This window comes from Hyla sarda, assembly GCF_029499605.1.
Source record: "Hyla sarda isolate aHylSar1 chromosome 1 unlocalized genomic scaffold, aHylSar1.hap1 SUPER_1_unloc_17, whole genome shotgun sequence".
In the NCBI taxonomy this organism is placed as follows: domain Eukaryota; kingdom Metazoa; phylum Chordata; class Amphibia; order Anura; family Hylidae; genus Hyla; species Hyla sarda.
The window spans coordinates 414,784-440,780 of record NW_026607578.1 but is presented as its reverse complement, the minus strand read 5'-3'; the positions used below and the strand labels follow the sequence as shown (position 1 = coordinate 440,780).

The 25,997-nt window shown below is 44.5% G+C and overlaps 2 protein-coding genes across 2 annotated transcripts in view; one reads left to right on the top strand and one right to left on the bottom strand.

Moving 5' to 3' along the window:
- The window catches only part of LOC130298028 (oocyte zinc finger protein XlCOF22-like), a 100,379-nt gene that overhangs the window by 27,642 nt on the left and 46,740 nt on the right, over positions 1-25,997 (bottom strand). The gene's annotated exons all lie outside the window — the stretch shown is intronic.
- LOC130298029 (zinc finger protein ZFP2-like) lies at positions 145-22,464 on the top strand. The gene is made up of 7 exons (XM_056550912.1): positions 145-310; positions 1,631-1,778; positions 2,277-2,456; positions 4,703-4,829; positions 4,913-4,977; positions 5,133-5,700; positions 20,503-22,464. The coding sequence occupies exons 2-7, from the start codon at positions 1,701-1,703 to the stop codon at positions 21,675-21,677; spliced, it is 2,193 nt and encodes a 730-aa protein (XP_056406887.1). The 5' UTR covers positions 145-310; positions 1,631-1,700; the 3' UTR covers positions 21,678-22,464.

The following is a 25,997-nucleotide window of genomic DNA, read 5'->3' as shown; positions in this document are numbered from 1 at the left end:
TGACCTCCGCCCACTCCTGTCACATGATCCTCCCCACAGGTCCTTCAGCCACACTCACATCTTTACTGCTAAACTTTGCCCCCAAATGTACTGGTCACATGATTGTGACATCATCACAGGTCCTACACCTCCAGCATGTAACAGATACAGAGCAGGTCCTGGTGGGGCAGTCACTGCTGTTGTGTTGTGTGTGGAGATCTCTCAGAGCAGCAGCCCCTGATCATGTGACTCCTCCTCCTCCATGTGACTGATCACATGAAGGTGACATCATCGCAGGTCCTGTAAGCACACGGCTCCTCTATAGATACAGGTATGTGTGTGCGGTCACCATCAGATCAGGATTATTGGGGATGTTTATCATTAACCCTTAAGGACACGATGTATATTTACATTCTGTGCCCCATATGGGACTTGTGAGCTCAGGAGCTATAAGCAGCCAGGACTCACCACTAATGACGCTCATCGCCATTAACCCTTTAGATTCCATGATCAAAGTCGATTGCAGGATCTAAAATGAGTAAAATGCAGTTGTTGGGGGGCGGAGTCTAGATCAGCTGAGATGACGGCCGGAGGGCCCCTTACCGTGCTCTGTGCTCAGATCGGGGCTCTAAGTATACAGACACCTCCACAGCCTGTATAAGCCGAGCACCGATAACACTGATCACTATGGCAGAGCGTTATTCAGGGTTTGTAATAGAAGCCCCTCCCCTAATAAGTTTATATCCCATTTTTGTTATAAAATAATGTAGGTGGGTGTGGCTTAGACATGGCGCTGTACGGTTGTTTTTCTAGGGAGCGCCGTGCCGACCAGCGGTTGTTCTCCTGATTTCCTGCCTATACTGCCCCCCAGGGGATGTCTGGATGGTGAAGGTATCAGGTCACTTACCCGCCCATCCTGTCACCTGGTCAGTCTCTTTTCTCCGGGTATCAGCCACTTCTTCCATACAGGACTATGTAAGCATCAGGTTTTTTAAGTTTCTCCCGCGCCCCTATTATTACTTAAGACAGTCCAAACCAGCGTGCCTCCAGCTGTTGTAAAACTACAACTCCCAGCATGCCCTGACAGCCAAATGTTGTAACAGCTGGAGGCATCCTGCTTGGGAAACACTGACTCCGGTGGTGGCCCAGACCCTGCGTGTGTAACGGTATATGATGCTCGGCCTCTGCTGCAGGTAATAGCAGGTTCTTCCGGGGGGACATATCACAATTCACATAAAATCCTGATGTAATTGTGATGTATATTGTGCCCCCTAGTGGACACATTTCACTATTCTTCATTGGACAATGTCATATTGAATCCCTCTATTCTTCTCCCTGCTCTGATGAAGACGTTCTGAATACACCGCAGCCTCAGAGATTAGGAGAAATGGATTCACAACGTCTTCAGCAAAGCAGGGAGAGCGACCTCAGAAGACCTGGAGGACCAGAGCGCCACCACTGGACGGGAGAGGGGAGTGCGCTCTAGTCTCTTATTTTACAGCCCTCGGACAATGGATTTTGTTTTATAGAGAAATCTGAAAACTCCCATAATGTCTCCTCAGATGTTTCCCCAGATTATCTCCAGGAAATGGATTTTATTTCTCCATAGAATCTGGTGCGGTTTATCATCGTCTCCTCTTCTTTCCTTCAGGTTTCTCCAATCCAGGATCCTCTGCTGATATCTTCTATATAAGAGAATTCTCCTGGATGACCCATCAACCATGGAGAGAGACAGGAACAAGATGGCCGACAGGATCATAAACCTCACCCTACAGATACTCTTCCGGCTTACTGGAGAGGTGAGGGATTCTGGGAGTGATGTCACATGACCTCATTCTTATCTATGTAATAACAGATGGATATGACTGGAGAGGTGAGGGATTCTGGGAGTGATGTCACATGACCTCATTCTTATCTATGGAATAACAGATGGATATGACTGGAGAGGTGAGGGATTCTGGGAGTGATGTCACATGACCTCATTCTTATCTATGTAATAACAGATGGATATGACTGGAGAGGTGAGGGATTCTGGGAATGATGTCACATGACCTCATTCTTATCTATGTAATAACAGATGGATATGACTGGAGAGGTGAGGGATTCTGGGAGTGATGTCACATGACCTCATTCTTATCTATGTAATAACAGATGGATATGACTGGAGAGGTGAGGGATTCTGGGAGTGATGTCACATGACCTCATTCTTATCTATGTAATAACAGATGGATATGACTGGAGAGGTGAGGGATTCTGGGAATGTATGTAGTGATATTAATGTGTCTCTCCATACACAGGATTACACAGTAGTGAAGAAGTCCTCTAGTGGGCGCTGTCGGGCCCCTGGGTGTGAAGGATGGGCAAGAAACCTGAGCCCAATCCCAGGACCCCCACCTCACTCCCTGATACATGAGGAAATGGATGAACAGAAGATCCTAGAACTCATCAATAAGATGATGGAGCTGCTGACTGGAGAGGTGACCCTGCTGGGACATTATACAGTAATGGAGGGGTCTGGTGATGACTGGAGAGGTGACCCTGCTGGGACATTATACAGTAATGGAGGGGTCTGGTGATGACTGGAGAGGTGACCCTGCTGGGACATTATACAGTAATGGAGGGGTCTGGTGATGACTGGAGAGGTGACACTGCTGGGACATTATACAGTAATGGAGGGGTCTGGTGATGACTGGAGAGGTGACACTGCTGGGACATTATACAGTAATGGAGGGATCTGGTGATGACTGGAGAGGTGACACTGCTGGGACATTATACAGTAATGGAGGGGTCTGGTGATGACTGGAGAGGTGACACTGCTGGACATTATACAGTAATGGAGGGGTCTGGTGATGACTGGAGAGGTGACACTGCTGGGACATTATACAGTAATGGAGGGGTCTGGTGATGACTGGAGAGGTGACACTGCTGGGACATTATACAGTAATCGAGGGGTCTGGTGATGACTGGAGAGGTGACACTGCTGGGAATGCTGGGACATTATACAGTAATGGAGGGGTCTGGTGATGACTGGAGAGGTGACCCTGCTGGGACATTATACAGTAATGGAGGGGTCTGGTGATGACTGGAGAGGTGACACTGCTGGGACATAATACAGTAATGGAGGGGTCTGGTGATGACTGGAGAGGTGACACTGCTGGGACATTATACAATAATGGAGGGGTCTGGTGATGACTGGAGAGGTGACCCTGCTGGGACATTATACAGTAATGGAGGGGTCTGGTGATGACTGGAGAGGTGACACTGTTGGGACATTATACAGTAATGGAGGGGTCTGGTGATGACTGGAGAGGTGACACTGCTGGGAATGCTGGGACATTATACAGTAATGGAGGGGTCTGGTGATGACTGGAGAGGTGACACTGCTGGGACATTATACAGTAATGGAGGGGTCTGGTGATGACTGGAGAGGTGACACTGCTGGGAATGCTGGGACATTATACAGTAATGGAGGGTCTGGTGATGACTGGAGAGGTGACACTGCTGGGAATTCTGGGACATTATACAGTAATGGAGGGGTCTGGTGATGACTGGAGAGGTGACACTGCTGGGGCAATATACAGTAATGGAGGGGTCTGGTGATGACTGGAGAGGTGACACTGCTGGGACATTATACAGTAATGGAGGGGTCTGGTGATGACTGGAGAGGTGACACTGCTGGGACATTATACAGTAATGGAGGGGTCTGGTGATGACTGGAGAGGTGACACTGCTGGGAATGCTGGGACATTATACAGTAATGGAGGGGTCTGGTGATGACTGGAGAGGTGACACTGCTGGGAATTCTGGGACATTATACAGTAATGGAGGGGTCTGGTGATGACTGGAGAGGTGGCACTGCTGGGACATTATACAGTAATGGAGGGGTCTGGTGATGACTGGAGAGGTGACACTGCTGGGACATTATACAATAATGGAGGGGTCTGGTGATGACTGGAGAGGTGACACTGCTGGGAATGCTGGGACATTATACAGTAATGGAGGGGTCTGGTGATGACTGGAGAGGTGACACTGCTGGGACATTATACAGTAACGGAGGGGTCTGGTGATGACTGGAGAGGTGACACTGCTGGGACATTATACAGTAATGGAGGGGTCTGGTGATGACTGGAGAGGTGACCCTGCTGGGACATTATACAGTAATGGAGGGGTCTGGTGATGACTGGAGAGGTGACACTGCTGGGACATTATACAGTAATGGAGGGGTCTGGTGATGAATGGAGAGGTGACACTGCTGGGACATTATACAGTAATGGAGGGGTCTGGTGATGACTGGAGAGGTGACACTGCTGGGAATGCTGGGACATTATACAGTAATGGAGGGGTCTGGTGATGACTGGAGCGGTGACCCTGCTGGGACATTATACAGTAATGGAGGGGTCTGGTGATGACTGGAGAGGTGACACTGCTGGGAATGCTGGGACATTATACAGTAATGGAGGGGTCTGGTGATGACTGGAGAGGTGACACTGCTGGACATTATACAGTAATGGAGGGGTCTGGTGATGACTGGAGAGGTGACACTGCTGGGACATTATACAGTAATGGAGGGGTCTGGTGATGTCTGGAGAGGTGACACTGCTGGGAATGCTGGGACATTATACAGTAATGGAGGGGTCTGGTGATGACACTGCTGGGAATGCTGAGACATTATACAGTAACATCACTGGAGGGGTCGGGTGATGACTGTATCATTATGTGTCAGGTTCCTATAAGGTGTCAGGAGGGGGCGGTCTATTTCTCCATGGAGAAGTGGGAGTATGTAGAAGGACACAAGGATCAGTACAAGGATCAGGTCATGATGGAGGATCAGCAGCCCCTCACATCACCAGGTAATAGACATGACTATATACACACGTCCTCTCATTATTTGTATGTAAAGAATGAATTCAGTCTCTGTATGTGTTCCCTACAGTCAGATCCAGTAAGAGAACAGCACCAGAGAGGTGTCCCCGTCCTCTTCTTCCACAGGATGATCAGGTAGATGGAGATATTCCCTATGATCTGTAGAAGGGCTGTGAAGCTCTTGTGGTCAGTCCCCTCACCCTCCATGACTTCTCATCTATAACATCCCATGTGACTTCTCCTGCTGACTGATGACTTTTACTATATTTCTTCCACATCGTATGTATCAGGGTGAAGATCCAAACAATATTAATGCTCCAGAGACATATGTGAGCAGTGATGAGCAGTATAAGGAGGACATTCCTACAGGGAGAGATCTGATCTATATTAATGCTACAGACATAAAGGAAGAAGAAGAGACAGATGTGTGCTGTGATGAGCAGTATAAGGAGGACATTCCGACAGGAAAAGATCTGAACAATATTAATGCTACAGATAGGGAGGAAGAAGAAGAGACAGATGTGAGTGGTGATGAGCAGTATAAGGAGGACATTCCGACAGTAAAAGATTTGAACAATATTAATGCTACAGATAGGGAGGAAGAAGAAGAGACAGATGTGATTGGTGATGAGCAGTATAAGGAGGACATTCCTACAGAGAGAGAACTGATCTATATTAATGCTAAAGACATAAAGGAAGAAGAGACGGATGTGAGTGGTGATGAACAGTATAAGGAGGACATTCCGACAGGAAAAGATCTGCACAATATTAATGCTACAGATAGGGAGGAAGAAGAAGAGACAGATGTGAGCTGTGATGAACAGTATAAGGAGGACATTCCTACAGGTAACCACCCAGGTGAGTAGTAACAACTTAATATAGAGCAGAGTCACAGATTCTTCTGCTGTAGTAATTGTGTAGAATTCTTTAATCTCTCTGTCCTTTCTCTTGCTGTATATTCTTCTATTCACCCAAAATGCAAACTAATGTGATTCTACAGCTGGAATATGGACAAGAAATATCCCTATGTGTACGAGGCCATCACGACCGCTCCCACTGAGGGGGCATGGTGTGACATCATGACCCCGCAGCCCACACCCAGCGTTTGGAACTAAATGTTCTGACCGCTGGGGCAGTGAAGTACCCCTTTAATCTCCCTGTCCGTTCTCCCTCTGCGGCAGAGCAGCTCATGTCCATGTAACAGGGGACGAGAACTGTGGCCAAGAATTCAATAGAGTTGTGTATTCTAGCAGCAGAAGTGTGCTGGGATAAGGAAGCGCTGGTGGACACGTTCTCTCGTGGACTCTCCCATATTATACAAGATGAGATTGTGATCAGAGATCTCGAGGAACTTTTGTCTTTCACCATCCTAATAGACACTAGGTTCCGAGAGAGAGAGAGAGAGAGAGAGATCACCATTTTGGAACCCTTTGAGGAGGCCATCTATCATGCCCTCCCTCACCTCCCGTGTCCCCCTCACCTCCCGTGTCTCCCTCACCTGCCGTGTCTCCCTCACCTGCCGTGTCTTCCTCACCCCCCCATGTCTCCCTCCCTCACCTCCATGCCCCCTGACCTCCCATGCCCCCTCACCTCCCATGTGCCCCCTCACCTCTCATGCCCCCCTCACCTCTCATGCCCCCCTCACCTCCATGCCCCCTGACCTCCCATGCCCCCTCACCTCCCATGTGCCCCCTCACCTCTCATGCCCCCCTCACCTCTCATGCCCCCCTCACCTCTCATGCCCCCCTCACCTCTCATGCCCCCCTCATCTCTCATGCCCCCCTCACCTCCCATGTCTCCCTCACCTCCCACGTCTCCCACGCCTCCCATGCCCCCCTCACCTCTCATGCCCCCCTCACCTCCCATGCCCCCCTCACCTCTCATGCCCCCCTCACCTCTCATGCCCCCCTCACCTCCCATGTCTCCCTCACCTCCCATGTCTCCCTCATCTCCCATGCCTCCATCGCCTCTTATGCCTCTCTCGATCATATAGTGATGGGATAATACTACCGTACTGTTACTGAATAAAACCCCTGTACACAGACCACTATCAACTTAACCTCTTAAGGACACAGGGTGTGTCCGCTCCCGTGCTGTAACACAGGGTCACGCGGGTTGGGCCCGGCACCTAGCAGGGACCGGTGGCTAATACCGGACATCACTGATCGCGGTGATGCCCGGTATTAATCCTTTAGATGCGGCGATTAAAGTTTATTGCCGCATCTAATATTTAAAAAAATGCTTCCCGGCAGCTCAGTCAGGTTGATCAGGGACACTGTGGTGAAACCATGGTGTCCCGATCAGCTGTGAGGACGTGGAGGGTCCCCACCTGCCTCCTCAGCGTCTGATCGTCGCTCTATTGCTCCATGCCGTAGATCCAGACAGGAGCAGTGGAGCGCCGATAACACTGATCAATGCTATGCTATGGCACAGAACAGTGTCTGCAATCAAAGCATTGTATGTAATAGTCTCCTATGGGGGCTATAAAAAATATAGTTAATACATTTGATTTAACCCCTTCCCTAATAAAACTTTGAATCACCCCCCTTTTCCCATAAAAAAAAAAAATTAAGAAAAATAAATATAAACGTGCGTAAATGTCCGAACTATAAAAATATATCGTCAATGGCGAATAAGTAAAAAAAAAAAATTCCAAAGTCCAAAATAGCGTATTTTTGGTCACTTTTTATACCATAAAAAACTTTATAAAAAGCGATCAAAAAGTCAGATCAAAGCAAAAATAGTACCGATAAAAACTTCAGGTCACTACACTTATTCCCTGGTCCAACGCCATTACACGAGAATAGACTGGATCTTGGTCAACGCTGCAACAGTACCTCAGCTGGTCTTTTCCCGTCATGTCCACGTGTCGTGATCGGACCATGATGTGGTGCTGTCAGTTTTTAATTTTATGTCCCCTCTCACATTGCCATTTAGGTGGAGACTTAACGAGTCTTTACTGACTATGCCGAGAATAAAAACCCAACTGGAGGGTGATATAGCCTCCAACTTCTCTTTGAATAGTTCCCCACAATTGTGTCCACATTGGACGTGGTTGGCTCACAAGGCCTACATCCGCGGACGCCTGATCTCTACGGCCTCGGGAATTAAGCGAGATAGGACTAGAGTCCAGGAGGCCTTGGAGGCCAAACTGTCTAGATTGGTTTTTGCCCATCAGCAGGATCCTACCCCCTTTCTTTATAAGTCTATTGCGGATACTAGATTGCAATTGGATGCCCTGCTCTCCACAAAAGTAGAGAAAGCCTTGAGGTGGACAGGTGCAACTTATTATAGGTTGGCGAATAAGCCTGACAGGCTGCTAGCGGCTATGCTCAAGAAAACTTCCTCGTTTAATCGGGTGCATAGCATTCAGTTGAAATCTGGCCTCCGCACTTCCCACCCTGACCGTATTTATGAGGCTTTTTCTTCCTTCTATACTCACCTCTACTTAGCCCCTCCTACTCCCTCTAATTATTCTTCTTCTTTAAATGCCTTTTTATCTCCGTTGTCTCTTCCCTCTTTATCCGCTCTGGACCGGGAGGCCTTGAATGGTCCCATCACGGCGGAGGAGGTAGAACGGGCTATTGACCATCTCAAACTGGGCAAGTCTGCCAGCCCGGACGGATTTTATGCCTCTTACTTTAAAACCTTTTCCTCTGTTAATTCCTCATCTTGTCTCCAATTCTCTTTTGTCTGGCGCCAAACCTCCCCCTGTCTTACCTAAACCCTCTAAGGACCACTCTTTACCCTCTAAATACCGTCCCATCGCTCTTCTTAATGTCGATTCTAAACTACTTACTTCTATTCTTGCTTCTAGACTTAAATGGGCACTGTCATGAAAAATTATTTTTGATATGTTGAAGTACTCAAGTACTACAACATATCTCTAAAATACTTATATTAAAAAAAAATGCTTTTAAAACATTTTAAAAGCAATTTGAAATCCGGCCACTAGGGGGTCACCCTCCTGCAAGGTACGGGGGGGGGGGGTGCTTGGGTGTTACTCACCGAGCGGCAGGAAGAGGCTCCCCCGCACCTGTCCCTCCCGCATCGGCTCCCGACTCACTCCTTCCCCCATGAAGCTCCTGTCCTGGGTGCCTCCAGTTGTTTGACCACTACAACTCTTAGCATGCCCTGACAGCCAATAGATGTCAGGGCATGCTAGGAGTTGTAGTGGTGAAACAGCTGGAGGCACCCTGTTAGGAGAACTAAGGGCGGAAGTTGCCCCCCCCCCCCCCCCCCCCCAGCAGGCATCAGTGACGTGTTGCCTGCTGGGGAAGTCTAAATGCCATTTTTAAAATAGTAAAAAAATAAAAATAAAGGCAGGGGGGGGGGTCTTGGGGATAGAAGAGCAATAGGCAGGGACAGAAAAAAAATAAACATGATGATGGGAGCTACCCTTTAATTCCTTCTTGCCCTCTCTTGTCCACCTAGACCAGGTGGGATTCATCCCAGGCCGACAGGCACCATTCAGATATTACTAAAACTCCCATGCTTGCCCTAGCATTAGACATAGAAAAGGCCTTTGATACGGTCTCGTGGCCGTACCTGTTTCAGGTATTATCAAAGTTTGGCATCTCCGGTCCCTTTGTTCGCACATTGCATAGCATTTAATTCAATTCCGACGGCCTACTTAAAGCTGCCTTCCACTTCACCCTCATCTATATCTATAGGGAGGGGAACGCGCCAGGGGTGCCCGCTCTCACCAGTGCTTTTTGCGCTTGTGATGGAACCCTTGGTTGCTATTAGAGATAATGTTAATATTAAGGGCCTTGTGGTGGGTTCGGCAGAATATAAAACTAGTCTTTTTGCAGATGACCTTTTCCTGACGTTAACAAATCCTTTGGTTACTTTACCTAATTTAATCACGCTATTAGACAGATTTGCTGGGCTGTTGGGGTTGAAGGTGAATGTGGCTAAATCGGAGGTTATGTATTGCAATGTCCCGCCCATGACACGACAATTGATATCACAAAATTTTGGGTTTCACGACTCCTCACATGGCCTGTCCTATCTGGGTGTTAATCTTACTACATCCCTTAAAACTTTATATGCAGCGAACTATCCTCCTCTATTTTGCTCTATTAGAGCGGATCTGACAAGGTGGACAGGGCCTCATATCTCGTGGGTAGGCCGCATAAATGTATACAAAATGGTTATTCTTCCACGTATCCTGTACCTGTTTCGCTCCCTCCCCATCCCGGTAGTGAAAAAAGATATATGCTCTCTTCAACACACTATTTCCCACTACATCTGGAATGGTAGACGGCCCCGCATGAATAAGACTGTTATGCATTACCATAAAAGGGTGGGTGGTCTATCGATTCCCAACCTAATGAAATATTACTACGCTGCTCAACTAGCCCAACTGGCTCTTTCATACGCCACACAGAGTGCCCCTAGATGGGTAGGGCTGGAAGAATCCCTTATCTCTCCTTACTCTTTCTCCACCTCTTGCTCCTCTTTGGCGCAGATCACTCTATTTTCCCTGTCTCTTTGGCATCTGGTCCGCTTCAAGTTCTTCCTGCAGTCTCCTATTCCTCCTCTCCTCCCCTTCCTTTCTAATCCTGCTTTTCAACCTGGCATTTCCACTGCTCCCTATTCGTGGTGGCGTTCTGCTAAACTGACTAAATTATCTGACCTGCTGGTGGGTAAACAATTGATTACCATGGCACAACTCTGCTCTATACATAAGCGGGGCCTGGGGAACATTTCTGTGCAATGCAAATCCTATCATACTACTCTTCGTTGGGTCCTAAGGGCTATAAGGTGAATCCTACATTCTATGAGTCGGCCTTGCTATACGGCCCTGCGTTACCAGGCTTGCTTTCCCGCATTTATGCCCATCTAAATGCCCCTCCCGCTGATACAAAACTACGCTTCATGGAAGCCTGGGAGCGTGACCTTCGTGTGACCATATCTTTGCCCCAATGGCATGCCTGTTGCACGGCTATTAGTAAGGGTAGCTGGCAGGTCTCCTTAATGGAGACGTCTATTAAAATTCTACACAGAGTCTATATGGTCCCCTCTAGGTTGCACACACTTTACCCGTCAGTGTCACCTCTTTGCTTCAGAGGATGTCAGACTGCTGGTTCCATGCACCATATTTGGTGGAGTTGTCCTAAGGTGGCACAATTGTGGAGAAGGGTTCATACGGTATTGGTGGATTTATTTGGTGAACGCATACCCAGCTCTCCGTCCTTTTGTCTTTTAAGCAACAGGCCTAGTAGGATGCCATTCCGCACTTTTCGAATTGCTCAATTCATTCTTTTGGCTACCAGGATACATATAGCAGCCCAATAGAAGTCCCAGTTATTGTCATTTCAGAAGGTTATAGACAAGGTTAACTTTATTATGCTTTGTGAAAAACTGTCTGCCATTCGTGAGAATAGGGTGGAATATTTTGATAAACTATGGGAGGAATGGCAAGCCTCTTCTTATTGTCCACCTATGCAGAATTGCCTTTCTTTGTATTGAACTGGGGGGTGAGGAGTTCCTCCTCCTTTTTCTATGTGCTTGATTCGACCGTTTGGCGACGACCGATCCTGCTGTTAGCATGTACTTGTATTGTCCCCCATATGTGTAAGATGCTTTCCTTGTTTTCCTGCAAAGCGATGAGATGATAAAACCTCCATGTTATCTGTTTTACCTGTTATTATATGGTAACACGCCCGAAAGGGCATCATTACTATTTTACTTTTGTACTGCCATCATTAATCTTTTCAATAAAAGACTCTTGGTTTGAATGTTAAAAACTTCAGATGACGGCGCCAAAAATTATCACTCATACCGCCCCGTACACGGAAAAAGAAAAAAGTTATAAGGGTCAGAAGATGACAATTTTAAACATTAATTTTCGTTCATGTAGTTATGATTCTTTTCCAGAAGTGCGACAAAATCCAACCTATATAAGTAGGGGATCATTTTAATCGTATGGACCTACAGAATAAGGTGTTATTTTTACAGAAAAATGTACTGCGTAGAAACGGAAGCCTCCAAAAGCTACAAAATGGCGTTTAAAAAATTTTTTTTTCTTGGTTTCGCCGTAGATTTTTGGGTAAAATGATTGATGTAATTACAAAGCACAATTGGTGGCGCAAAAAAACAAGTTTTATATGGGTCTGTAGGTGCAAAATTGAAAGGGTCATAATTTTTTAAAGGTGAGGAGAAAGAAAACGAAAGTGGAAAAACGTTGAGTCCTTAAGAGGTTAAACTCATTTTCACCTTAAAGGGGTACTCCGGTGGAATTATTTTTTTTTTAAATCATCTGGTGCCATAAAATTATACAGATTTGTAAATGACTTCTATTACAAAATCCTAATCATTCCAGTACTTATCAGCTGCTGTTTGCTCCACAGGAAGTTTTTGTTTTTGCACTTTTTTTTTCCTTCTGACCTTCTAAAGATCATAATGTGTTCAATTTTGTACCTACAGACACACATGAGGCTTGTTGTTTTTGCGTCACCAATCGTACTTTGTAATCACAGCAATTATTTTATAACATAATCTGCGGCGAAACAAAAAAAAATTGTTTGTGGGGTGAAATAAAATAAAAAATCGCTAATTTACCACGTTGTACGGCTTCCGTTTCTATGCAGTGCACTTTTCGGTAAAAATAACACCTTATCTTTATTTTGTAGGTCCACACGGTTACAAGGATACCCAATTTATATAGGTTTTATTTTATTTTACTACTTTAAAAAATTCATGCACCAACATTAATATGTTTAAAATTCTCCTCTTCTGAGCTCCATAACTTTATTTATTTTCCGTATACGCGTCTGTATGAGGGTCATTTTTTGCGCCATGGTCTATAGTTTTTATCGGGACTATTTGTATTTTGATGGGACTTTTTTTTTATCACACTTCATTAATATTTTTATGGTATATAAAGGGATCACATGGGATTTTTTTTACTACATTTATTTTAAAAAAAATGGAAATGGGGGGATTCAAACTTTTATTAGGGGAGGGGCTTATTCACATTTATTAACTTTCTTTTTTCTTTTTTATACTTTTTTTTAGCCTCCATAGGGGACTATTACCTGTAATCTTCTGATAGTATATACTGATCAGTGCTATGCCATAGTATTGATCATTGTTATCAGTGCTCTGCTGCTTCAGTCTTGGAGTAATAGAACACTGATCAGACGGCGAGGAGGCAGGTAAGGGCCCTCCCACCATCCTCTCAGCTGATCGGGACATCAGGATTTTGTGGTGATAAAGGAATAAAAGGGATGAATAATTGCACCACATTATGACCACCACCATTACCACCATATAGTGACGGGATAATACTGCCATACTGATACTGAATAATACCCCTGTACACAGACTAATATCCCCCCATACAGTGCCCCCGGCTCTACACAGGCGCTGCAGACCATATAAGTGATTACAGTGCAGTTACATGTAGTGAATCACAGGGGGCGTCTTCCTGAAGTCGTTCTCTTTCCTTTTCGTCCCCACAGAATCTGCCAGAGAAACATGTTAGGCACCGCACGTTTCCAGCACATTTCCCAATTCTTTCCTACCCTCAGTGCCCTAAATAGTGTAGATAATGCCAGTATGAAGGCAGATATTGGCAGTAGATAGATAGCGTTGATAGGTAGACGGTGTAGGTAGGTACTGGTGGTAAGTAGATAGATAATTTTACCACAAAAACAAAAAAAAAATACACATTGGCCCTCATTTACTAACAGGATCCCGACACTTTTTTGTCAGGTTTTGCGCCAGAATTCTGTCTGCGCCAGAATTTGCTCTAGAATCTGGCGCACAACCCGACAAAATCAAAATCACTCAGAGGGAAAAAAACAAAAGAACAAAAGGGGCGTTTTTCCCGACAAAAGGGGCGTGTTCCCGCCAAAAACAGAAAAAACCCTCCGAGTGTGAAGAAAACTTACAGGAAAACCTACAGCTCAGAGAGTGAATTCTGCTACACCAAGCATGGAACAGGGTCTGTTCCATGTTGGGGGTAGTAGTACAGGGGCTGAGGGATTGAACGCACCGGGTCTCACTTCTGAGACCCGATCCGATCAGATGTTATTAAGCAGGGGAGCGGGCGGCATGTTCTGATCCCCTGCAATGTACAGTAAACTTTCATTTTAAATTTCCCACCAGAAGCCCTGAATGGCCGGGACCGAGGAGCCAATCAGGGCTCCCGGCAGAGTTTTACTATAGAAGCGCTGTGGTGGGCAAAGATGTATAGAATCACTGGGGGGGGGGGGGGGGGAGGGGGTATATATCTGGCCCCTCCAGCATTTCTATATATCTTTCCCCCTGCTCTATATCAAACTTAGTGCCCGCTGCGCTTGAATAAATGTACTGCCCCCCCCAGCGCTATTATATATCTATACTGACCCCCGCTGCGCATATTTATATATATACTGACCCCCCCCCAGTTGCGCATATTTATATATATACTGCCCCCCCAAGCTGCGCATATTAATCTTCATCTTCTCCCTCCCCTGGCTGCCAATGAATGAAAACTCTATTAGTGGGGGAGCAGAAGGCTGCATATCATGCTGTGGGGGGTCAGACATATGGATATATATCTGACCCTCACATCATACATATATAAATGCCGGCTCACCGCTATGAATGACAAGTAAGCTATTAGGACCGGCAGCGCGAGCCTCCCTGCACTGCTGTACTTGTCATTCATAGCTGTGAGCCGGCATTAGTATATGTATGATGTGAGGGTCCGACATATATCCATATTTCTGACCCCCACAGCATGATATGCAGCTGCTGCCCGCTATGAATGACAAACTCTTAGCAGCGTGAGCGGGCAGCAGCCTTCCACTCTCTCGCTAATAGAGTTTTCATTCATTGGCAGCCAGGGGAGGGAGAGCATGAATATTAATATGCGCAGCTGGGGGGGGCAGTATATATATAAATATGCGCAGCGGGGGTCAGTATACAGTGGTCCCTCAAGTTACAATATTAATTGGTTCTGGGACGACCATTGTATGTTGGAACCATTGTATGTTGAGGCCAGAACTCTATGGAAACCTGGTAATTGGTTCTAAAGGCACCAAAATGTCATCCAAAAATAGGAAAAAGTGAGGATTAAAGAAAAATAAGTAGATAACTGATATAGATAAAGCAAATTCTTCCATATAAAAGTAATAAAGATCTGCTGGGAGCTGTAATCACTGTCTTTGTCAGTGTTTCCCAAGCAGGGAGCCTCCAGCTGTTGCAGAACTACAACTCCCAGCATGCTTGGAGTTGTAGTTTTGCAACAGCTGGGGGCTCCCTGCTTGGGAAACACTGATCTATGTAGAGGACAGGAGCTTCTTCAGGGTCCTGTACAGTACACAGTGTCCTAAAAAAGTAATATGGAGCCGCCCCCACCTGGTGTCCAAAGGAGCAGCTAACCCTGGTACAGGTAAAGAGTACAGAACATGTAATACCTTTCTTTACTGTAGGGGGCACTACCAGACACCAGTCAGTGCATACACTTCAGTAATACAGGTAAAGAGTACAGAACATGTAATACCTCCCTGTACTGTAGGGGGCGCTACCAGACACCAGTCAGTGCATACACTTCAGTAATACAGGTAAAGAGTACAGAACATGTAATACCTCCCTGTACTGTAGGGGGCGCTACCAGACACCAGTCAGTGCATACACTTCAGTAATACAGGGGTTTTACCAGTGAGACCCGGTGCGATCAATCCCTCAGCCCCTCTACTACTACCCCCAACATGGAACAGACCCTGTTTCATGATGGGGGTAGTAGTACAAGCACTAATGTAGTCAGAATTTGCAGAGACTTTTTTTCTGTCGCACAGAATACATTTTGTGCTACAGAAAAAAACCTGCGACAGAAAGAAAGGGAAATTGGGCGACAGATTAGTAAATAGCATCAGAAAAAAAAGGAGTAAAGGACTTGCAAAAACACAAACAGACACTCCACTCTTAGTAAATGAGGGACAATGTGGGGCTTCCATTCTTATGCAGCGCACTTTTCGGTACCAATGACCCGCCTTCTTTATTGTGTCCAAACAATGACATCGATGCCCAATATATATAGGTTTTGTATTATTGTATTATATTATTATTGTATTATATTGTATTATAACTTTTTGTAATTTTTTTGTAATATTTCTGCCCCCATAACACTTTATTTTCCTGTATGAGGGATTGTTTTTATTTGCACCGTGATTTGTAGTTTTTGTATAGATTGTTCTTTTGTTTCGCTTTTTATACTTTTTTTTCTATTTTTTACATTTGCGCCATTCACTGTGCGGTTTAATTAACAACATTATCTTATAATAGTTCAGATATTTACACCAAATATGTTTATTTTTGTTTACATTATTTTATTCCAAAAATGGGAAAAGGAAGGGGGGTGTAATCAAACTTTTATTAGGGGAGGGGCTTTTTCACATTTATTTCAATTTTTTAAATTTTTTTATTTACTAAATTTATTTAAATTTATGCTATAAATCAGTGATCCAAAACCTAAGGCTCTCTGCCTGTTGCAAAACTACAACTCCCAGCATGTTGCACTTTATAGTAGTATAGAACATTGTACAATATGCTGGGAGTTGTACCATGTTTCGGGTCGGCTGCAAAGCCAGAGGCTGTGTCAAGGAATGCTGGGAGTTGAAGTTTTTAACTACATCACACAGCATGCTCTGATACAGTCTATCAGTTGCGTACCGGGGGGGGAGGGGTGGGTGCCACTCACAAGGGGGGTGCCATCCCTGCCATGCGTCCCACCGTCGGTGTCACTCACTGTGAAATACTGTTATACCCACCCAATTGTGCCCCCCTGCTGGACTCCGAAGGGGTTAATTTGTGCCTGGAGTCAATTTGTCACTGATACGTGACCCCGAGGGGGCGTGGGTGGAATGTGTCGGACAGCGGAGCTGCCCTGACGTCTATTACGTCAGCTGTCAGGACTGGTCCCAGGCATACCAGTTCAGTGAAGCGTGTATGAGGAACGAGCAGGACGATCAGGAACAGCAGGGGTGAGTGGTGCACCCTGCTGGGAGAGCTATGGGGGGGGGGGGGGCGGGGGGGATGGAGAGGAGAGGGGAGGGGGGAGAAGAGAGGAGAGGGGGTGGTGTGGTGTTATTATTGTTGTTTGAGAGACTGACATGAGGCAGATATGTGGCACAGTAATGTGGGAGTTGGGGTGGGGGGATGATGAGGCTGAACCCCCATTACTGTGTATCATGTCTTCATCATCCCCCAACCCCCCCATTACTGTGCATAATGTCTGCATCAACAACCCCCCAACCATCCCATTACTGTTCCTTCCTCATGTCTGCATCATCACCCCCCCAACCATCCCATTACTGTTCCTTCCTCATGTCTACATCATCACCCCCCCCCAACCATTCCATTACTGTTCCTTCCTCATGTCTACATCATCACCCCCCAACCATCCCATTACTGTTCCTTCCTCATGTCTGCATCAACACCCCCCAACCATCCCATTACTGTTCCTTCCTCATGTCTGCATCAACACCCCCCCCAACCATCCCATTACTGTTCCTTCCTCATGTCTGCATCAACACCCCCCCCAACCATCCCATTACTGTTCCTTCCTCATGTCTGCATCAACACCCCCCCAACCATCCCATTACTGTTCCTTCCTCATGTCTGCATCAACACCCCCCCAACCATCCCATTACTGTTTCTTTCTCATGTCTGCATCAACACTCCCCCCAACCATCCCATTTCTGTTCCTTCCTCATGTCTGCATCAACAGGCCCCCCAACCATCCCATTACTGTTCCTTCCTCATGTCTGCATCATTACCACCCAACATCCCATTACTGTTCCTTCCTCATGTCTGCATCAACACCCCCCAACCATCCCATTACTGTTCCTTCCTCATGTCTGCATCAACACGCCCCCCCAACCATCCCATTACTGTTCCTTCCTCATGTCTGCATCAACACCCCCCCCCAACCATCCCATTACTGTTCCTTCCTCATGTCTGCATCATCACCCCCCCAACCATCCCATTACTGTTCCTTCCTCATGTCTGCATCAACACGCCCCCAACCATCCCATTACTGTTCCTTCCTCATGTCTGCATCAACACGCCCCCCCCCAACCATCCCATTACTGTTCCTTCCTCATGTCTGCATCAACAACCCCCCAACCATCCCATTACTGTTCCTTCCTCATGTCTGCATCAGCACCCCCCAAACCATCCCATTACTATTCCTTCCTCATGTCTGCATCAACACCCCCCCAACCATCCCATTACTGTTCCTTCCTCATGTCTGCATCAACACCCCCCCAACCATCCCATTACTGTTCCTTCCTCATGTCTGCATCAACACCCCCCCAACCATCCCATTACTGTTCCTTCCTCATGTCTGCATCAACACCCCCCCCAACCATCCCATTACTGTTCCTTCCTCATGTCTGCATCAACACCCCCCCAACCATCCCATTACTGTTCCTTCCTCATGTCTGCATCAACCCCCCCCCAACCATCCCATTACTGTTCCTTCCTCATGTCTTGCAAGAACACCCCCCCAACCATCCCATTACTGTTCCTTCCTCATGTCTGCATCAACACCCCCCCCCCAACCATTCCATTACTGTTCCTTCCTCATGTCTGCATCATCACTGTTTTATGGGCTACCTGTCCAAATGTTGCAAAACTACAACAGCCATCTACATTAGCTGTCTGGGCAGGCTGGGATTTGTAGTTTTGCAACATCTGGAGGTCCACAGTTTGGACATCACTACATATGTGTTAGTATTATATTCATAGGGTACAGTGTGTGGTAGTATTATATTCATAGGGTACAGTGTGGGGTAGTATATTTATAGGGTACAGTGTGTGGTATTATATTCATAGGGTACAGTGTGTGGTATTATATTCAGAGGGTACAGTGTGTGGTAGTACATTCAGAGGGTACAGTGTGTGGTAGTATTTATGGGGTACAGTGAGTGTGGTAGTATATTCAGAGGGTACAGTATGTGGTAGTATATTCAGAGGGTACAGTGTGTGGTAGTATTATATTTATAGGGTACAGTGTGTGGTAGTTTTATATTCCGAGGTTATAGTGTGTGGTATTATATTCAGAGGGAACAGTGTGTGGTATTATTATATTCAGAGGGTACAGTGTGTGGTAGTATATTCAGAGGGTACAGTGTGTGGTAGTATTATATTTATAGGGTACAATGTGTGGTAATATTATTTTTATAGGGTACAGTGTGTGGTATTATATTCAGAGGGTACAGTGTGTGGTAGTATATTCAGAGGGTACAATGTGGTAGTATTATATTTATAAGGTACAGTGTGTTGTAGTATTAAATTTATAGGGTACAGTGTGTGGTAGTATTATATTCAGAGGGTACAGTGTGTGGTAGTATATTCAGAGGGTACAGTGTGTGGTAGTATTATATTTATAAGGTACTGTGTGTGGTAGTATTAGATTTATAGGGTACAGTGTGTGCCAATATTATATTTATAGGGTACAGTGTGTGCCAATATTATATTTATAGGGTACAATGTGTGGTAGTATTGTATTTATAGGGTACAGTGTGTGGTAGTATTATATTCAGAGGGTACAGTGTGTGGTAGTATATTCAGAGGGTACAGTGTGTGGTAGTATTATATTTATAAGGTACAGTGTGTGGTATTATATTCAGAGGGTACAGTGTGTGGTAGTATATTCAGAGGGTACAGTGTGTGGTAGTATTATATTTATAGGGTACAGTGTGTGGTATTATTATATTTATAGGGTACAGTGTGTGGTAGTATATTCATAGGGTACAGTATGTGGTAGTATTATATTTATAGGGTACAGTGTGTGCCAGTATTATATTTATAGGGTACAGTGTGTGGTAGTATTATATTTATAGGGTACAGTGTGTGGTATTATTATATTCATAGGTTACAGTGTGTGGTAGTATTATGTTAAAAGGGGACCGTGTATGGTAGTGTTATATTCAGAGAGCACAGTGTGTGGCAGTATTATATTCAGAGAGAGTGTCTGGCAGGGTTATAATAATAATTGTTTTCATATAGAGGATCAGAATGCGCTGAAGGAGGAGGTGTAATTAAGGGGGGAAGGGGGGGTGTAATTTGAGGAGGGGGGAGGGAGGTGTAATTAGAGGGGGGGTGCCAAACAAAGGGTCTGCCCCGGGTGCCAAATGCTCTAGGTACGCCCCTGCAGCCTATGGCTCTGCAGCTGACCTAACCCAAAACTACTCCCAGTATGCCCTGATATGGCCTATGGCTCTGCAGCTGACCAACCCAAAACTACATCACCCACCATGCCCTGATACAGCCTATGGCTCTGCAGCTAACCTAACCCAAAACTACTCCCAGCATGTTTCACCATATACTAGTATAGTAAAAGTAATTGTGCAACATGCTGGTAGTCGCATTTTTGGGTCTGCTGCAGAGGTATAGGCTGTATGAGGGCATGCAGGGTGGTGTAGTTGGTTGGTTAAGGGGTTACAAAGTAGTAAGGCGTAACAAAAACTATGCAAACTGAGTATCCTTGTGATTGTATTCACCTGAGAAATAATCGTACCGCACAGTGAATGAAGGATCGGCGCCGCAAAAAATGTTATGGCAAAATAAAGAGTTTTGGCTCTCAGAGGAAAGCTTAAATTTCCTGTGTTGTTAAAGGGTTAATACTGATAATAAAATCTGTGTTATTCTCTGCAGATTCTTGTACCAGGAGATCAGAGGAGAATCTTATATCTTCAGATTATAAAGCAGATGATGATATCACACAAGATACATATGAAGAACATTCCATTATCCCAGATACACCCTCAGCCCTTCACAGCCAACATCTGTCATCTCATCCTTATATACAGGTCCTGTCTTCTCATTCATCACAGAAAAGTCACAGAAGGAATGTTGGACATCAACAAGCTCACACAGGAAAGAAACACTATTCATGCTCAGAATGTGGGAAATGTTTTCCTTTTAAATCAGGTCTTGTTATACATCAAAGAACTCACACAGGAGAGAAGCCATTTCCATGTTCAGAATGTGGAAAATGTTTTACTCAAAAATCATATCTTGTTGAACATCAGAGAACTCACACAGGAGAGAAGCCATTTCCATGTTCAGAATGTGGAAAATGTTATACTCAAAAATCATATCTTGTTGAACATCAGAGAACTCACACAGGAGAGAAGCCATTTCTATGTTCAGAATGTGGAAAATGTTTTACTCAAAAATCATATCTTGTTGAACATCAGAGAACTCACACAGGAGAGAAGCCATTTCCATGTTCACAATGTGGAAAATGCTTTACTTGTAAATCAAAACTTGTTAGACATCAGAGAACTCACACTGGAGAGAAGCCATTTCCATGTTCAGAATGTGGAAAATGTTTTACTGCGAAATCAAGTCTTGTTAATCATCAAAGAACTCACACAGGAGAGAAGCCATTTTCATGTTCAGAATGTGGAAAGTGTTTTTCTAAGAGATCAAGTCTTGTTTATCATCAAAAAACTCACACAGGGGAGAAGCCATTTTTATGTTCAGAATGTGGAAAGTGTTTTATTGAGAAATCAATTCTTGTTCATCATCAAAAAACTCACACAGGGGAGAAGCCATTTCCATGTTTAGAATGTGGAAAATGTTTTACTATTAAATCGAGTCTTGTTTATCATCAAAGAACTCACACAGGAGAGAAGCCATTTTCATGTTCAGAATGTGGAAAATGTTTTACTCATAAATCAGATCTTGTTAAACATGAAAGAACTCACACAGGACAGAAGCCATTTTCATGCTCAGAATGTGGGAAATGTTTTACTGAGAGAAAAACACTTAAAAGACATCTAAGAATTCACACAGGAGAGAAGCCAATTCAGAGCAATACATGATGCAGATATCACATCTATATATTAACCATGTACATAGGATATCTGACATTTATACATATATCATATACTGCAGGGGTCTCAAACTGGCGGCCCTCCAGATGTTGCAAAACTTCAACTCCCAGCATGCCTGTGGGGGAAGTCAGCTTGTTATATGTTTTTATATAACCTTTTATAATAATCCTTTATATGATTATACACCATTTTGTATATCATCAGCCATGTTGTCTATAGTCCACCATCTTGTCTATGTTCCTTCATTATGAACTGAGTGTGAACTTTACCAGAATTATAACCAGGAAACTTGTAAACAAGAACCACAACTGCTGAGCGTACAGAAAACTCCAAGGCTACTGAGTCTGAAGACGTTCACACTTCCCGTCCTTTCTCCTTACAGATAAGACGCCTGTTTGTAACCAGGTATCATTGGGCAGTTTGCCGTCCTTTCATCTTTGCCTATAAGAATTCTGCTGTATGTAGTAAACGTCAGAAGACGCTGTATACAGATCCCAGTCTGTGTCATTTCTTCCAATCAGGCCTGATTGATAAAACATTTCCAATTTGGCCTCGAACAGCAAATGTACCTGAAGGAATTGGTTAAATTCCTTAACATGGCCGACAACGGTTATCTGCAGCCAACGGCTGTCCGGGCATGTCCTGGCATGCTGGGAGTTAAAGTTATACAACATCTGGAGGGCCACCAGTTTCAGACCCCTGATATACTGCATCTCCAAACTTGTTACCAATTGTTAATAAAAGTTTTCTTTCTTATATTATTTATTATTCTTATATTCATCTCCGCACACTGGACTTATAATAAATGTAATATTGTCCCTGACGTTGTATATAGGGAATGTAACGCGTCAGGTTCTTAAATCTTAATATTTAACCCTTCAGGACCCTCCCCCTAAAAAAAAAAATCCAGCTGACCCCCTAATAGGTCCTCAAGGGTCCGCATTTGGCCCCCTTTATTTTTTTCTTATATGGTGTGTGATTTCTAATCACACACCGTTATATATAAGTTACACCAAACAAATTAACTACATACTTCCCTGATAAGGCCTCTGGGGGTATTTTTTTCTCTGGGTCATAGGTCACTGAGTCACTATCATCGGGGACTTTTTATGTTGCCTCAAATGCGCAGCGCTCTCTCTCCACATGAGCAGCGCATTTGAGGCAACAGGTTAGGGACGGCCACACACGTCACATTCCCAGAATGATGATTCAGAGCACAGGATTTGGGGCGGGCATATTTTTTAGTTTTGGCTATGCTCTGGGTCATCATTCTGGGAACATAACAACCTATTTGTAATTTTACGTCCCACTGTACCCCATTTTAGTAACTCAGTGTACCCCATGTAATGTTCCCTGAGGGGGGGGTCCCACTCTTCTGGCTCCATAGGCAGCTATGTAAATACTCAAGGCCCCTGACTGCGCTCCTGCTCCTCCAAGACCTGGTGTGCACCCGCAGAGCTGTTTATGTCCTAATATGAGGTATTTTCTTACTCCAAAGAAATGTATGTACAAATGTACAGTGACATTTTATCCTATTACCATCTTAGTGTAAAAAATCTAATTTTTCCTTTTCACATCCCATTATAATGAACATTTATCAAACACCTGTGTGGTGTTAAAGCTCACTGTACCCCTTGTTACATTCCTTGAGGGGGTTTAGTTTCCAGAATAGTATGCCATGTTTTTATTTTTATTTTTTTGCTGTTCTGGCACCATAGGGACTTCCTAAATTCGACATGCGCCCCAAAAACCATTTCAGCGATATCTGCTTTCCAAAAGCCAAATGTGACTCCTTCTCTTCTGAGCATTGTAGTGCGCCCGCAGAGAACTTTTTTTTTTTTATTCTTTTTTTTTCTCTTTTCTTTTTGTATATTCATAAACATATTGGCATAGAATTGTAGGATTATACATTTACAAATTTGGGCAACAAAAGTTTAAAGAAAAAGAAAGAAGAGAATGGGAAAAAGCAAGAAAGGGAAGGGGAGAGAGAAAGAGGAAGAAGAAGAAAAAAAAGGGGGGGGAGGAGACGGAGTTATTAAGATCTAAATTCAAGCCATTTTGCCCATATAGAAGTAAATCTTGACAATTGGTTATTAGCAGAAGCAATGGATTTTTCCATACTATAATTATAGTGGATTTTATTGATAATATACTGAAGGTCAGGTGTTTCTACGCTTTTCCATTTTAGTGCCACTGCCGCTCTGGCAGCTGTGAGAAAATGTCCCACTATAACCGCATCTGCATAACGGACCTCCTCGAGGCCCAGGTTCAGTAATGCCACTTCTGGGCCCCAAGGGGGAGTGTAGCCTATAATTGTACGCAGAGTAGAGTACACTTTACACCAAAAGGGTTGTATCTCTCTACAATCCCACCATACGTGAATCATATTGCCTTCTCCTTCATTGCAGCGCCAGCATTTGTTAAATTGGCCTGGGAACATTTGTGCCAGTTTATACGGTGTTAAATACCATCTATATAGAATTTTTCGAGCTATTTCTAAATGAGAAATATTATGGGAGATAATATTCAGACTTAATATTCTGCCCACAGAGAACTTGACATCTACACATGGGGTATTTCCATACTCAGAAGAGAAGGGGTTACAAATTTTGGGGGGCATTTTCTCCTATTACTCCTTGTAAAAATTTAAAATTTGGGGAAAAACCAGCATTTTAGTGAAAAGAAATTCCTAAATGTGACATGCCCCCCAAAAACCATTTCAGAAAAACACTCTCCAAAATCCCATTGTCGCTCCTTCCCTTCTGAGCCTTGTAGTGCACCCACAGAGTACTTGACATACACAAATGAGGTATTTCCTTACTCGAGAGAAATTGGGTTACAAATTTTGGGAGATTTCTCTCCTTTTACCCCTTGTAAAAATTCAAAAACTTGGTCTACAAGAACATGTGAGTGTAAAAAATGAAGATTTTGAATTTTCTCCTTCACTTTGCTGCTATTCCTGTGAAACACCTAAAGGGTTAACACACTTACAGAATGCCATTTTGAATACTTTGAGGAGTGCAGTTTTTATAATGGGGGTCATTTATGGGGTATTTGTAATATCAAAACTGAACTGGTCCCTGAAAAATTCAAATTTTGAAAATGTTGTGAAAAATTGGAAAATTGCTGCTATACTTTGAAGCCTGTGATGTCTTCCAAAAGTAAAAACATGTCAACTTTATGATGGAAACATATAGTAGACATATTGTATATGTGAATCAATATATAATTTATTTGGAATATCCATTTTCCTTATAAGCAGAATCAGAATGAAAAGTAAAAGCATCCCAGTTATTAATACTTAAAGTGACAGTGGTCAGATGTGCAAAAAATGCTCCCGTCCTTAAGGTCAAAATGGTCTGAGTCCTTAAGGGGTTATAATGCATCAGCTGGGGACTCTATATGACAATATGACGGTGAGCAACCTCAGTGGATTCCTCCTTGTCTACAGTCAAATGGTGTGGTGGAAATGTCCAAACTAGACACTGTGTATCCTCATCTCTGTCTTTGTCCGCCTCCTGCTATGCAGAAGGATAGCACTAGCCACAAGGAGAGACAAGCTTTAGAGTGTGTTGCCAAGGTGGTGGAGGTGGAATCGGTGGCCGAGCTTAGAACTCGCAGGACTGGTGGTGGTAGGTGTGATGAGGATAATTTAAGGTGTCATAATGGCTATGCTGAGGGCAAGCAAGGAGCCCAAGAAGTTTATGAAGAAAGAAGTAGTTTGGATGAAGAGGAGTTTGTTTTTGAGGATATTGTGTGGGAGAAGATATGGGAACCAGTTGAGGAGGAGTTGACGTGTTCAGAGCAGGATGGTTGTGGCAGTATCAGAGAAGAAAAGCATAGTCAAAGTAGGTGGTAAAAACTGTGAAATGTAACAGATGTAGGGCTGCTGTTCTGATGAGCTCAGGTGACACAGACGCTGCTGCATGTGTAGGTTCTATAAAACACCTTCCAGAGGAGGAGCACAGTCAGGTGGAGCAGTCACTGCCCGGTATTCTTTTCTACCTTACCAGATGAAGATAACATGGTACTATGTCATCTGTACATACAGAGAGTAAGCCGTGGCCAGGGTCCGAGTGTAAGAACTACGTCTCTATGTAGCCATATGGAGTGTCACCACATGGGACAGTCAAGACTGTATCAGTTGGAGAATCTATGTCCTCCAGACAACAGTATTTACCCTGTTGTACTGCGCCTTAATTTGTACCTGGTCAAGCTGTTGATAGGTGTTCCCGCACCATCTTGTTGACTCCACGGCCTTCAGGCTTCTGTGAGCAGAACAATGCATGCTACCGTAGATACATGGAG

Excerpts from the sequence above, each read along its gene's own strand:
- LOC130298029 (XM_056550912.1), top strand. The coding sequence starts at position 1,701 with ATGGAGAGAGACAGGAACAAGATGGCCGACAGGATCATAAACCTCACC. Across the intron at positions 1,779-2,276 it reads TCTTCCGGCTTACTGGAGAG|GATTACACAGTAGTGAAGAA; the intron begins GTGAGGGATTCT and ends CTCCATACACAG. Across the intron at positions 2,457-4,702 it reads TGGAGCTGCTGACTGGAGAG|GTTCCTATAAGGTGTCAGGA; the intron begins GTGACCCTGCTG and ends ATTATGTGTCAG.